Source organism: Phaethon aethereus (assembly GCF_964289735.1).
Source record: "Phaethon aethereus genome assembly, chromosome: 8".
Lineage (NCBI taxonomy): Eukaryota > Metazoa > Chordata > Aves > Phaethontiformes > Phaethontidae > Phaethon > Phaethon aethereus.
In genome coordinates, this window is record NC_138584.1 from 14,991,138 (window position 1) to 15,006,434 (window position 15,297).

Here is a 15,297-nt window from a genome sequence, read left to right on the forward strand (position 1 = left end):
GAGAAAAGCAAACAATGTTCCTACTGGAAGAAGTAATCCATCTATTTTTTCGGTAACTCTTTTTATATGTTGCTAGAATAACTTTTGCTGAAGTTCAGATGCAGGCTCTTCTGAGTACAAAACTCCGATTTTCAACTGGACTCATCTTGCAAAAATACAACAAGAAATTCAAAGGCTGTGTTTTTCTTTTATGAGACTAGTGTAACTTTTTTTTAAAAGCAGAGGAAAAAGACAGTGCCATGCCAAAACAATAATTAATTTAAAATACTACTTTTCAAATAATCTTGGAAGCTTAAATGTATACCAAAAAGCATACAGAGTTGAAATATTGTGAACTTGCCACAAAAATCCATAATGCAGCAACAAAAACTGCTTTGGAAGGTACAGCAATATTTATGGCCACACGTATGATTACCAAAAGCACAGAAGAAAAGGTTTCCTCGGGACATGAATATTCCATAGATCCCCTGCCTTCTTCTGACAGTTCTGTAACAAGCCGTGGGAGGAAACTATTGAATACTCAACTAGGGAGACTCCTGATATACTCTACTACACAAGAGGTGGTTTCACATGACTGTAAATAAAAATAAAGTAATTTTACCCAGGCCTGTGCAGTAAGAAAAATTTTGAAGTCTTCATTAAAAGTTAAAGTTGGATGATCAGCAATACGGTTCAAAAATTTATGTAAAGCTTTTCTTCGAGTCTCAATGAATTCATCACTAAATCGTTCCACCATTCCTTTCATTATGAATTTTTCAGGCAATGGCTAAGGAAAAAAGAAAAAATATATTGTATAATTTGCATAATATTAAGGGTATTATAATAGTTCTTCTACTTACTAAAACCATAGGTGTACCTTGTAGAACCTATCATGCAAAAACCAAATCGTTATAATGTTATCACATTCAAGAGTGGTATAGCATGGTTCTTGTAGCACACAGCGCAGTAGAAAAGCACAACTAAGAAAGGACATAAGTTACTGCAAAGGTCACAATTACAAACATAAGAAACAATTTTATGGGATTTTTAATTATCACATATGTACAAAGCTAACGGTTTGGTTTAACATTTGTGAGTTTGTGAGAAACTCAAACATGTCTGTATAAAACTGGAGCCATCTTATAAACAAATAAAAATAACTTAAGTTTTAGCAAACGAACAGGAATAATCAGTGTCGGATGTGCTTCTTCAAGTTTGCTCTTCAACCAAAGGAAATCCTGATACCGTCTTCGAACTTCATATTCACTGGAGTCAAATTCACCACGAGATGTCTGAAAATCAGTGGCAGAAAAAACAGGCCCAGGTTAGAATACCAGAAAAAAAGAAGAAACCAGTTTTAGATTTTGGAGAAAACTGTGTACTTGAAGGGAGTGCATACAAGATTCTATTTTGCCCATGTTATTTGCTTGCTGTTTTTTAAAGTGCAATGATCAACTACTTAAAGAGATAAAACACATCCCATTTTAGTGAAAAATCAAAGTTCTATTGTAAAAAAAAAATACAAGAAAAGCAAGCACTAAACTGCACACAGAGTGACTTATAATGATTAGCCTACCACAATGTTTCCACAAGATTTCAATCATTATTTTAGTGTGGCATTTTCCTTTTAGAAATTACGGTTATGTTCATTCCTTTTAGGGCACTGCTTTTAAAATGATTAGTAATTTACAAGTGAGAAAAGTCCATTTTTTAGAATGCTGAAAAAAATAGCCAAATAGCTGACATATGTCCTTGGGGTCTGCTGACACTAGTCAACAATCCCCACATTCAAAACATGAAAACTTCAGCATATCATACCAATAACATTTCCTGCACTACTTAATGGATTCCACGTTCCTTCATCAATTCCAGTTTTGTAGCCCTTTGTTAGAGCTTGCCAACAAACCTTTAATGCCTAGAAAAAATGCTTATTACAGTGTTGCAAAATTGTCAGACCGTGAGATTTATTTTATCACTGCTCTATCATCTAAGCCACAAAGAGCCCATGTTTTCATTAATGCTGTTTAGCATTCATTGTTGCACAGAGATTTATAATGCGATGCAAGTAAATTCTAAAAACCTCAAAACACGCTTTTGTAATCAAAACATTTTTGAGAGTTGAATAAAAATTTTTGAAGGTATGTGGGAGGAATGCTATTACTTTATCATCAACAACCAGGACTTCAAATTAAATACAATAAGAAAGGATAGAATAGATAAAAAAGCAAAAGCAATCCACTTTACAGCCCTTCCATACTTGCCTGAAGAAAAAATGTTCTTGTGCCTACAAAAACATGCATAAAGTTAAAATTATTGCTAACGAAGATAGCTCTCTTCCTACTGTTTAAATATTTTATGAAGAATTTATATGTCCTCTTACTTAAGGATGAATAATTCCCATTTGAAAATTTGGTTTTAAATGAATCTTTTAAAAAGAACTCAAAGTAAAATAAATTAACAATGCAATTCTCAAAATGCAGCCTGCAGAATATTTGCTGGTAATCCCAGAAGAGCTGGCTAGTCTTGTAAGTCCGACTTTCTTCCTTATTTCCAGTAATTAATTTCTATTCAGGACGGCTAAAAATACACTTAGTTGTTTCCTAATATTACTTTTGGATTGGAGAATTGTGGCAGTTTCCCCAGAAATCATATGCAAGTGTAAATGGGAAACAAATGTCCTTGTGATAGTGAATGCTGTAATTACATAAAAATGGAACTGAAAGACTTTGTAGCAGGTAACATGTATGCAAGACAAACGACTGCTAGCCTGCAAGTGATCCAGTCATAAATACTTGGGCTCATATAGTGTCTTTGAACTGATCAGTCTTTCTGCTGTTTCATATTCCTGATGAAGATCACAATAGAAAATGTTATTCTCATGTAGAACTGATTTGGCTGTTGAAGAATTATTAGCTATTTTCTCAGCATAAAACATCTAAGCACCTATGTGTGTAGACTTATACTGATTTTTTTTTTTTTCAGAATCTACGGCACAGTTTCATACAGGTTTAGTGGTCTATAACTCAAAATCAGAGTATAGTTTAAATTTAGTCATATCCCAGAGAATGGTATGCAAGAAGAGTGAAAATGCTACTAGTTCCCAACGTAAGCCACTATAGCCATGAGTAGATGCTTACCTTTGTGACTACTCTGTATGTAATAAATGTTTCAATGGCTGTAATGTGGCTTTCAGGATCATCGACAGTAATGAAGAGATCTCTTAATTCTGGCTCATCTTCTAATTTATACTGGTTTATCATTGATGAGGGGGATATTGGCATTGAAGGACTGAATGAGTTTACCTCAGCCAGTGATGTATCCTACAGATAAGACATGAGAACACCCATATCAATACATCTTTATGTACAAACACACACATGCAAACACGTATATCTCATGCTAAAATGGCAGGCTTTTACATAGTCTGGTAAAACAGATAAAACATAAAGCAGATGAAAGAATTATATAGTACATGGTAAATCTATTATCCTTTTCAGTATTTGCTTCAGTGAGGATGTAAGAAATAAGAATGAGATTTACTCTAAAACTGATGAAAGAGCAAAATGCTGCCATTTGACAAGAATATTATGCATAGCTAGAAAGAGACCTTGCCTATGAATGCTAAAATTAGTTATGAATCCAAGCACCCAGTAACCGTGTAGGATACTTACCAGCTTTATTAAAATTGTTAGAAGCCAGTTACTCAGGACTTAGGAAGTTTGAATTATCTCTAATAACCTGAACAGGGTGGATAAAAAAATGATGATTTTAAAAGAAAACAAGACAAAATCCAAATGAGAATTTTTATTGGATTGGGTATTTCAGTTTGCATACATTTTAAAATAAAGTTTGAAATGGAAAACTTTTAGAGAGACATAAATTTAATCTTCTTAAAAATTAAGACAGTAAGTAAGGATGCAGTACAAATTTGTGGCTTAATTTCTAAAAAAACTCAAACCACTGTTTTGCTGAAGTGGAAAACCACTTTTTGATATCATCAACCACTTCCACCACAGCTCTCAAAGAATATGGCCCGATAGCAGCTGCTTCTGCTCAGTGCATTCAATGATGATCCCTCAAATGCTGAGAAACCAAGTAGAAATTAGAAACAAGCAAAAAAATCTCATTTTCTTTCTTAGATGCAAGTCTGGATGAGACCTACTAATCTAAAATCTTGAAGGACACAGTGACTAGGAAAATAAATTAAATTCACTAACACTGTAAAAGAGCATAATAAATGAATACATCACTAAAAATAATAAATTTAGACAATTAAAATCAATCACTATGCTTTAAATATCAAACTTTTTATGCACTTTTTCTAATATATCCAATGCATCAGAATATTTTTATAAGAAACTTTAAAATTAATCTGTTTTCTGTAAGTTTTCTAAAAGTGTAGTTAGGCTACACTAAGTGGCAAAGAGTTGCCCTTTCCCATGCCTCACTAGCTATGGAGCAAGGAGAAAAGGGATGTTGCTAAAGAGAAAACTGCTCAAATGGCAGGAGTGGAAATGTGGGAGTCCGCGGAAACTAGAGACACAGCATCATCGCAAGGCCGATCTCGTGGGAGTGCTGTGAGTGTGCTCACCGCAGTGCTGCTGAGCTTGGTGAGTTGTGTTTTCTTCCTTTGAATTCAACTATATTGAAATTTTCTCTGGAATACATTCTCCTCCCTTGTTCTTTTCCTGCCTTAAACCTCATTGCCTAATGCCGTCCCACTCGTTTGGATTTATCAATGTGTTCCCACAAATATGGAGTAGAAATTTGTATTGAGAATTATGCACGGAAAGCACTGATGTACCAATTCTCCTCCCATCGCTTAGGTACAGCTCTGTGAACAGGGAGACAAAAGCAGGATGGAAGACCAAAGGCAATACTTTAAATTATATAGCTGCTTACTTGTACACCTGTAAGTCATTTTATTTTCACTCAGTGTGCTCCTATGCATGATTTCTATACTGGTATCCAACCAGCACTGTCCCAAATGGTGGAGGATAAATAGAGAAGCTGTTTTCACGCCCACTAGCACTAGCTGGCCATGCTCTACAGGAAGAACGAGGACCACTAGCGATCCAAAGTGCTGAGACAACGGGAAATTTCCAGGGAAAGAAAAACGCATGTGAGCATGTAAGGGACTTGAATGGCCATATAACTTGAGGAATAATGACTCTGCGAGGCCTAAATTGGATCAAGGCAAACGGGTTTCATATTTTCTCATTTTCCATGGGTCATTAATGCCTTAATGTTTTGTTCCTCTTTCTACGTTGCTACTAAAAATTGCTCTATACAGGCAGGTTCCTGAAAGTACATTTTTATACGGAAGGGCTTCTGAATATGTCATTCTGAAATAAAACATGGGCAATAAAAAAAACATAGAATAAGCAGGTCTTCTGTTGCAGTACAGCTCTGGTGTTCATCTGCACATGAATGAATGCATGTGAGTTGTAAACAAGCATGTGTTTTTCTTTACCCTCATGCTACTTCAGGTTTACTTCCAGCAGTTCTTGAAGTTTGTGTGACAAAAGTCTGATGTCATCACAGAAACATGTTAAAAAGAGATTATAATGTTCTATTTTCTCTACAGCTGTAATTTTGTGGTTGGAACTATGGTTTTGGGTGCATACAGATGAGCGCAGAAGGAGTTTTGTGGCACAGGAAAAACAGACAATTCTTCTAGCTCTTGGGTTGTATCACTTTTTAAAAAAAACAAAACTTTTTTCCTCCTCATCCATGCAAAGAGAATCACGGTCCTGTCCCAGATAATGATGTCCTTTCCCACACCTCCCCCAGCCCCACCTACCTGCAGTGCCCCTTCTCCCTTCCAAGCCCTTTCACTGCTGACAGCAGTCGGCAGAGCTGTGCATGCACATCAGCAAATAGGTTCATGCATTTTGATTTACCAGCCCGGAGACCAAACAGAAAATCGACGAGCTCCTGGCAGCACAAGGGCCTTGCTCTGGGTTTCTTTCCTCTAATCCTTGCACTCACCATATCTCACTCTCACATTTGGCTGCAATGGGTCAGTAAGATTCCAAAATAAATAAGGGAAGGAAAACACTCATACAGCAGGAGCAGCCTCAAAGTAGGCTGAGCCTCTGTAGATGACATTAAGCCCGGGGGTTTCCCTAAACACCACTCCTCCCAGAGCACAGATCCTTGACTCAGGGCTGCCTCCATGCCTCATCCATCCCTCCCTCCCTCCCAGTGAGGATCCAGAGCTTGCAATCTTCTGAGGCCAGGGATCCCAAGCAGGTCTGGAGATAAAGGACGTGGTGGCAGAGTTTGTCTTGTAAGAGAATAGCTTAGTTGTTGGAGCATTCTTCAAAGCAGCAAAGAGATTCAGGAAGACAGAATAGTTCCTTGGCTGAAAAATTCACTTATAAATCAGTCTCAAATCCTTGATCAACTTGTTTTGGAAAAAAATTAGCCTCTGTGCATTTCTGAAGTGGCACGTACATCTTTTCCAGAAATACCATTAAGTTTTCTGTAATTATGAAATTGAGATAAGCACTATAAGACAGAGTTTGAGAGCTGCTAAAGATTTTAAGTATTAACCGAAGTGCTGACACCTTTGTCAATGCTAGGTCACTGTATCAGCTAATGAGGAAGGCAAAGATTAGCTGAATGGGTATTGCGATACATGTGGTACTCTGAAGCGAATGGAAGAAAGCAGGTCGAAAACATTGTATTTGTGTGACTCATTGCTCAGCCCCCAGAAGTTGTCTCTGCTAAAAAGACCTCAGAACTTTTTCCATGGTAACGGAAACTAGGATAAAGTGAAATGCACATCACATCATGAAATGCTTTATCAGAATTGCCGAAGATGCTAGTCTGTAATATTCGAGATATGTCACAGGATACTGGGTCAATGGTTTATGACACTATCAGGTTAAATGTCTATGAATTTTCATAAAATAAAAGCCCTGTGTTTACATCTTGAGTAATAACTTAGGGTATTGAGGTTGACAATGTTTAAGAATCTCATTTTTCACCATTTTTGTAGCTGGTACATTTCATTGACTAAACTGAGAAAAATGAAGTTGATGCCAGCGTCAGGCACCAAACACCGTGCTGCCACTGCTGTCCAGCAAATGCTACACCACTACCTTAAAGACAGCGGCATGAGAAACCCCATTAAGATACAATTTAAAACAAGGTGGTTCTGGAACAGTAGGTTATGGTACAAAACTTAGTCTGAAGTTACATTTAGCCTGTCAGTTTCCCTTGAACATAAAGAACATGAACAAATGGGGTGTAATCCCCAATCAGCCTCATAGATTTTCATCAGCTCCAAAGATCAGCCCTCAAATTGCACCTGAAAGCAAACCGTGAATTTCTGGTCTGTATATAACCACTAAATGCAGGTGTCCAAGCTTTGGAAAGGATGCTGTATTTTCACATGGTATGAAAACTTTTCTTGTTTGCAGGAATAAGTTATCATGTGGCTTGCATTAACAGTAGTTAAGATTTAGTATAAGTTAGAAATATTTGGCATGAATCCAGGTAGCAGAAATTTAAAGATATAGATATTTGCCATATAGCAGCAGTAACTTGTATCAACCTCACTTGTTTTTATTTTTTATTCCCAAGGAGCATTGCTCTTGACAAGCAAGCAGCATAACTGTTGATACGCTGTACTGACAGACAGATACCTGCATGCAGAACTGCCTGAGCTTACCTAGTAAAAGCAAAAGGATTCAAAGTAAGAAACAAACAATTGAAATTATATCTTAGTAGTGCTTTTGCATGCAAGTTCAGTGAATATTTTGACTCTTTATGTCAAAACAAGACTGCTGCTTTTCTAGAAAATATGATTTAGCCAGACTCTAGTTATGCTTCAGAAAAACACAGATAACTTGGTGAAACTTAGCCTGATCTCTTGGATGTTACAGGCCATTAAAGCATCTAATAGCCCCTTCTGGCCTTAAAATCCATTAATTTCAATAATTTTACTACAGTCAAAGTTTAAATACATAGCTCCTGAGAATGAAGCTCTTATTCCAATGTTCTTATTTATGCATACCAAAAAAAAAAAAGTTTCTCATTTACAGAAATATAAAAAACCACACATTTAATTCATCTGACACTCGGTCCTACTGAAAATACATTTGGTGTCACATTTTCAAGTAGGAAATATATCTACTATTTCTCTCCAGTGTCACACATTCTGTCACACAGCCGTTCAGAAGTCTCAGAAGGTGAGCAGGGCCTTGGCCCCTATATATATTTCTTCCACCTTAGCTATCTGCATGTCCTTATATTATATTTTAGATACTGCCTTGGTAAGGCAAATAGATCCATGACATGCTCTCTTCTTTAATGGCTAAGAAGAGGTAAGACTCGTCTTAAGCAAATCAGTACAAAATGAGAAACAATATATGTGGTAGCCATAGTGCACTTCGTTGTTTTAATTAAAAGCAGCAATATTGGCAAGACTGGCGCCCGCGTAGGTCGCTAACTGCGTGTGCTTTCAGAACGTGGGGCCTGATACAGCGCCAGCTACATTCACTTATTCCCTTCATCAAAATACAGATGTTACCATCTGGAACCTCCTATGTGGAGGTGCTACACTTCCCTGCATCTTTTAAAAGAAAGCTAAAACTTGGGAATATTTATTTGTGTTTAAATACAACTGCAATTACTAAATACGACTGTTTATTTAATTTACAGATACATACGTGATACATGACAAATGTGATGATAAGGTCACAGCGAGCCCAGATTACTTCGCAAACTTAAAGTAAGAGCATTCATGACTTGCACAACTCGTCGGAAGCAGCAAATCCCCCTTTTCGTGCCCAAGGAGAAGTCACCCGGGGCTGTGCCGAGCGGGCCGGGCTGCCCGGAGGCGCGGGGCTGCCCGGGGCAGCACTCGGCGGAGCCCCCGGTGACTGCTCCTTGGGCAGCGGCCGACAGCCGGGCCTGCCCTGCCCTGCCCTGCCCTGCCCGGCGCGGCGCCCTCCCGGGGCGGGGAGCGGAGGCTGCCCGGCCGAGCTCGGGGCAGGCGGGCAGAGGCCGGGCAAAGGCCGCGCTCGCCGCCGCCGCCCAGGGCGGGACAGTCCTGTCCCGTCCCGTCCCCCCGCGGCGCCCCGGCTCGCCCGGCGCACGGCAGGGCAAAGGGCCGTGGAGGGAAGGAGCGGCCAGCAGCCCGCCCGCCCCCGGCGCGGCCTGACCCGGGGAGGGCGCTGCCGTACCTTGCTGAACACCTCCAGGTCGTCCTCCTCATCGTCCAGCGCCAGCACCTCGGCGGCGGCCGCGAGCAGCGGCCCCCGGGCCGCGCCGGGAGCACCCGCGGGGGGGTCGGCCCCGGCCCCTCCCCCACCTCCGAGCGAGGGCGGGGGGAGCGGCAGCCCCGGTACCCGGCCCTCTGCCTCCATCCTCCCTGCGAGCGCGGGCGGCGGCCCCGAGAGCCGCTCCCCGGGGGCCGCAATTGGCCGCCCGCGGCTCCCCGGCCCCGCCCGCGGCCCGCCCCCGGCCCGGCCCGGCGGGCGCGCCCAGTGCGCAGGAGTGGAAGCGGCGGCGGGAGGGCCGCCCTGCCGGGCCGGGAGGAAGCGGGAAGCGGGGCCCGGGACGGCGGCCGCAGCGTCTCTGCGGAGACCGGCCGCGAGGCGGCGGCTGCTGCTCACAACGCCCCGGGCGCCTTCGTGGGGGTGCCGGGCTCGTTCACGTGCCGGCAGCTCCCCAACTTGTCCGCCTCAGGGTTGCTGAGGGGCTGGGCGGGCCGGCGGGGCCGGGGCAGCGCTGCCGGGCTGAGTCGCGGGCAAAGGCCCGTGCTGTGCGGAGGGTGAGGGCCTGGCGGGCCAGCGGCGGCGTCTCGGAGCCCCGGGAGCGGCTGGCGGCCGGGCGGGCGGGCGTGCCCAGGCTTCCCCGCCTCTCCGGGTAGCTCCGCTCCCTCCTGGTGGGTGGCCGGGCTGCCCGGCCCGCGTCCCCGCCGCCAGGGCAGCAGCCGGAGCTACACGCCTTGCCTCTTGCCCGCCTGGGACAGCCGCTCTGTCCTCTGCAGCTGGAGGCGCAGTTGCTCGCCCCTTCGTCGCGGCGCCTGGTGTGCGCTCAGGTGCTGAGGCCAGAGATTGCTTTGGGGTCAGAGATTTACTCGTGGGAACAAGCGGACACCACGATTCATCTGAAAAGGAGCGGGGAGAGGGGCACCAGACGTGCAAAAATAATAAAGCTGCAGGAAGTAAAAACATCAGAATTGAGGGTTTTTGAAGTCGCCAGTGTTCAATAGGAAGAAGTGAGCAGTGCTGCAAGTTTCGGGAGCTGGGGACATGCAGTAAGTGAGCAGGCCGGTTGAGGGAGGGGAAGGCCGCTCGAACGAGCGTGGGGTTCAGCGCTACCTCGGGCAGCCTGCCTCTGTGCCGGGCACGAGCTCCTCTGCGGAGCTGGGCCCGTCACCGAGGACCGCGTTTGCACAGCGTGGAGCGAGGCACGTCTTGACGGGCTCCGTCTGAAACGTCCAAAGCCAGCGGGAACTTTGTTGTCAAGGTAGGCTTCAGGAGTCCTGGGTGGGTAGTTAAACAAGCAGGTACAACATAATCTTCGTGTACCTTGGTTTCCTTGCTGTCGAGTTGGAAAAGGCAAACCCCGTAATCAAAGTATTTTGAAAAGTGTTCATTCGTGAAATGCTCCTGGCAGTTGATGAGGAAATTAATTTGGTATTTCATGCTTTTCAGTGAAGTCTTGAGCCACAACTTGAGAGAGACAAAAATAAACACTAAATATTCACTGAACTGCACAAAGAGAAAAAGATTATGCCTGTGTAATTAGAGAGCGTATACTAAGACATTTTCATGTTTGTTAAAAAAAAAAACCACACAAACCACAGCCTAAATGCAGAGGGGACTGTGGGTTGGGAGGTGGTGGACCTTTGCGCAGAAGCAATGGCACATGTTTGGGCTCAGAGGCAAGCGTTTGCAGTGGTAGTGGGCTGCTCTCTTCCGTGGACCAGCCGCCAGAGGGAGGTGGGAGCGCCTTTCCTGAGCACTCGGGTACTCGCTGAGTTAAAATTGGCACTTTCTGTAGTTTTAAGGTAATGAGCGTCCCTGGTTATGAGACCCTCAGGCTTCTTTTCCTTCTGACCCTCTGCAGATCGTCCCTGCCCCGCTGCTGTTTGTCTGAGGGATCTCGCCGGCTGCCACCGGCCCTCGGCCGGGTGCTTCTGACCCCCAGGCTCTGTAGGGTGCAGGCTGGCGTTCCTTGTGGTGCAGGTGCTTCTCATCCAGCACCAAATCTACAGCTTTTCACACCTCTGCGTCTTTTACAGGTCCATTCCAGTGTCCTTGCTGCTCCTTGTATTCCTCTGGTTACCCTCATGTGCCCGATACTGGTGACAAGTGAATATTGGTATATAAATTTTCTACCCTTCCTACTCTGTACATCAATGATAAGACAAGTGTAGCTAGTTTATTTTCTGACTTTGTACAGGTGCTGGATGAGTTTTGTTTCCTCTGGTTTTGCCTTTACTTCACTGTTTCTAAGTGCCACACGTTGTGCCAGAGGCCTATAGGTTTTCTGAATAGACTAAGTACCTACCACCCATATCATGACTGAGTTTTTCTTACGTCTGCATTTAAATTCAGATGTTACACTTGTGAGGCAATAACAAAATAAAAGATAATTCATCGAGGATCAGAATTCCAGACAGCGCACATCAGAGATGATAAATAAAGGACAACTAGTCAAAGAAAGTATAAAACTGATGTACTGTAGGCTTGAATACTAAGGCTGTCTTCTGGATCACACTAATTTTTCAAAGTTTTACCATTCTCATGGGTTCTTTATTTCTGTTTGAAAGAAATCTCACAAGATGCTTTAATTGGATTTTTTTCTTAATATAGCTTTTTATTAGCTCATTAATCAAGCTTAACAAGACATATTTTTAGATTCCTCGCTGGCAGTGCTTATCTTTCTGTGCTTTATATTTGAAGTATCAATTTGTGAGGAAAAGGTATTCACTGTCCTTCGCTCTAGGAAAATATGCATTGCATTTAACAGTTATTTGGAGTTTTAGTCATCACAAGGACCTGTGCTAAAAGAAAATAGGAGACCGTTCTGCCATCACTTTCACCTGCCCTCCCACCCTCTACCCCAGTTGTCCCTAATCTCTACTGAAAGGGCCCAGGGAGTAAATGCAGCTTCAGGGCACCTTCCCTCCCACGCTGAGTCCCAGTGCGTTTGCCAGCACCTCTCTCCCTGCAGTATTTAGCAAAAAGAGCTTTTTAGAGACTTAAGAATTTGTTGCTCATTTTCTGCTGTAGGATCAGAGATGACTTTAAACAGTTGAATAATTGTGCTATTCAGCGATACTGCAGGTAGCACAAATACAGAGCTACGCTCACCAGAGGGTATTTACAGGTTTCTGCTGTACTGTTATTTCAAAAGTGCATTGCCGTGGGTCTTGGTTGTTCTTCGTGTCAACGTGTGTATGTGCACATGTATGCCAACAGACCCCGTGTTTCCTCAGTGCCTGGGATTTACACGTTTGTCCTGGTTTCACCTGGGATAGAGTTGATTTTCTTCCTAGTAGCTGGTATAGTGCTGTGTGCTGGATTTGGGATGAGAAGAATGTTGACAACACGCTAATGTTTTAGTTGTTGCTGAGTAGTGCTTGCATTAGTCAAGGAGCCTTTGGCTTCTCGTGCCCTGCCGGCGGGCAGCTGGGAGGGGGCACAGCCAACCCACACTGGCCAAAGGGCTACTCCATGCCATGTGACGTCATGCTCAGCATATAAACTGGGGGGTTGGCCGGGGGCACCGCAGCTGGGGAACGGGCTGGGCATCGGTCAGCGGGCGGTGAGTGATTGTATTGTGCATCACTTATTTTGTATATTCTTTTATTATTATTATTATTGTCTCTTCCCTTGCTGTCCTATTAAACGGTCTTTTCCTTTCTTTTTTCTGATTCTCCTCCCCATCCCACTGCAGGAGCGGGAGGGAGGAGTGAGCGAGCGGCTCCGTGGTGCTGAGCTGCTGGCTGGGGCTAAACCACGGCAACGTTTAACCGGAGATACCCTTCCCTGAACCTGTGGAATTAGATCTTGGCAGTAATTAAGGATCAATATATCAGATGATGTTATGCCATGAATATTGTTGCCCCAGTTATTTAAAGAAATAGCTATTGCACTGAGACAATATTTTGCTAAATACATTTTAACATTTTGTAAAATGTGGTGTTTTCTAAATACCTATACAATCTTCATGAAATACGCCCCTTTCCAGGCCCTCCTCCTCAGGAACACCGAGTGGAGTATCCACATATGCCAGGACTGAGCTGCAGTCACCTCCAACTTTTATTTATTCACTTAAAGCCCCAAAAGCTATTTTGTATTACAAAAATGTCAATATTATTCCTACTTGCATTTTCCCTTTTTTCTTTGGTAAGAGTGTTGATCCTAGCTAGTAATCCCTTCCAGAGTTGCTTTTTCTTGAACAAATTAAATTTACAAACACCGAAGCAGAACCAAGCTATTCCTTCGCTCTCATGTGCAGGCTGCATGTGATCCCTTTAGGCCACAGTACCACTTTGAATGCTTAATGTTGACTTGTCGGGTTTTGCCAGCTGCACAGCGATATGGACAGGATTAAATCTTGTTTTATTTCATCGGCTCCCTAGCCAGGCAGTAGCGGGGTATGGAGGGCTCATGGTGTTCTACTCTGTTCCACCACTGCAGAGCAAATAATAAGCACGTTAGTGAATCTGCTGACATTCGGCGCCTTGACGCAAATGAGAACGTTTTTCCAGGTCTGAAATGCATTGTCAAGTAGCGTTCTTGTTAGGGTTGTGTAGCTGTGTATAAGCAGAAGTCATTATGTTTACACCCAGAAGATATTTTGATGGTGAATTAAGGGCTGACCTTCATATCATACCATTTATTAAAGCAAGCTTTAGAGTGAGCTCCATATAATGGCTGAAAATAAGGTTAACTCTTTGTGTTCCATGCCTGAACTGGCAAAGGAGACAAAGCATTAAAGCTCTCGGATAAGTTGTGAGCTGCTTAGCTTTTCAGCTGCCCGTAGTGTTTTGGTTGGTAGGTAACTGTTATGCTCTTTGTTATTTTTGTTGTTGGTTTAAGTTAGGAAGGTGCTTTAATTGGAATATTGTAAAATGATTTATCTGTCAGACAGTAGATATCCTCCAAGCTGATTTTTTTCAGAGACTGTCAGACCGTCTTTGCTTTCTGACTGCCCAAAGGAAATTACAATGTAGTGTACTCATAATCATGTTATCTCTTTTATAGCTGCAGATCATTTTTATGACATTGTAGATGTACAGAGCCCAGATCGATATCTTGAGACTTGCTATCCTTTTAAGTTATGTGACTCTGCCAAATTTTAGACATGAAAATATTCCAGGTGAAGTGTTACTGGGTTTCATCATTTTTAGATATTGTAAAACAGTTGCCAGGCTTCATTGGATATGAAAGCATTGATTTTTTTATTTTTTTTTTTAGTACTTTTCACTGTTCTCAGATAGAGTCCATCTGTTCAAATCTAGCATTGTCTTTTCTGCTGAAGGAATGGTTTCATGTTTCCAAATAATTGCTGCTGTTCTTGTTTTTTGATGAATAGTGTATTTAGCAATCTGTACTTCATGGCATGAAATTAGAGTATCTCCTAATCCAGGAGTATGCAATGAATATATAAATATTTAACATACCTTTAAAGGCTTATTGAATTATTTGATATATGAATCTGAGTTCTTTCTATTTTTAATTTTCTTGATGCTTAGTTTGGGAACTCCGAACTTTAGGTAAAAGGAAACAGATTAATACTGGACTTCAATTAACCTGTCTATCAATGACCAGGAGTGGTCCTGTTTGTTAAGTAACTAAAAAGAAATGACAGTGACTGATAGGAATGTTATTCATTTACAGATGTCTGTTTTATAACCCATTTAAATTGAATAATTCTGTATTTCAGCTGTTGCAGTGTAACGCATAAGCTCTGAAAATGTGCGATATGTGCAAACCTGCGATCATTGTTTGACCTTTTAGGCATAGGGCTTACCATTGTTTCAGGGATTTTTAGCCTTTACAAAATTGCTTTATAAGGATTTAGCAATCTTTTATTGTTCACACATGCTTTCAGTGACCCTAAAAAACGTTACCAAGGGGAGCTGGCAGGTAGGTGAACCTACGTAAACCAATCCAGGAGGCACCTCGTGGCTGAATTAACCCTCCGTATGCATGATGTTTTAATAGATGTATTTTTTTAGACAGAAACTTTGTCTGCCACTTGCCTTAGTTTATTACTGCCAGGATGACTGTTAAGAAAGTTTTTATGTGAAAGGTTTTTTTAGTCCTTAAATTCATACCT

The 15,297-nt window shown here is 42.4% G+C and overlaps 1 protein-coding gene across 1 annotated transcript in view; it reads right to left on the reverse strand.

Annotated features, from left to right (window-relative positions):
* Positions 1 to 9,557, reverse strand: part of SNX7 (sorting nexin 7) — a gene marked incomplete at its 3' end in the record, with an annotated part of 29,560 nt that extends 20,003 nt beyond the window's left edge. The window contains exons 1-4 of the mRNA XM_082002787.1: positions 9,177 to 9,557; positions 3,117 to 3,299; positions 1,161 to 1,271; positions 602 to 766 (exon numbers count right to left, since the gene is read on the reverse strand). Coding sequence (XP_081858913.1) covers positions 602 to 766; positions 1,161 to 1,271; positions 3,117 to 3,299; positions 9,177 to 9,359 — 642 coding nt within the window. The 5' untranslated portion in view covers positions 9,360 to 9,557. The remainder of the gene's footprint in view (positions 1 to 601; positions 767 to 1,160; positions 1,272 to 3,116; positions 3,300 to 9,176) is intronic.
* Between the last annotated feature and the right edge of the window lie 5,740 nt (positions 9,558 to 15,297).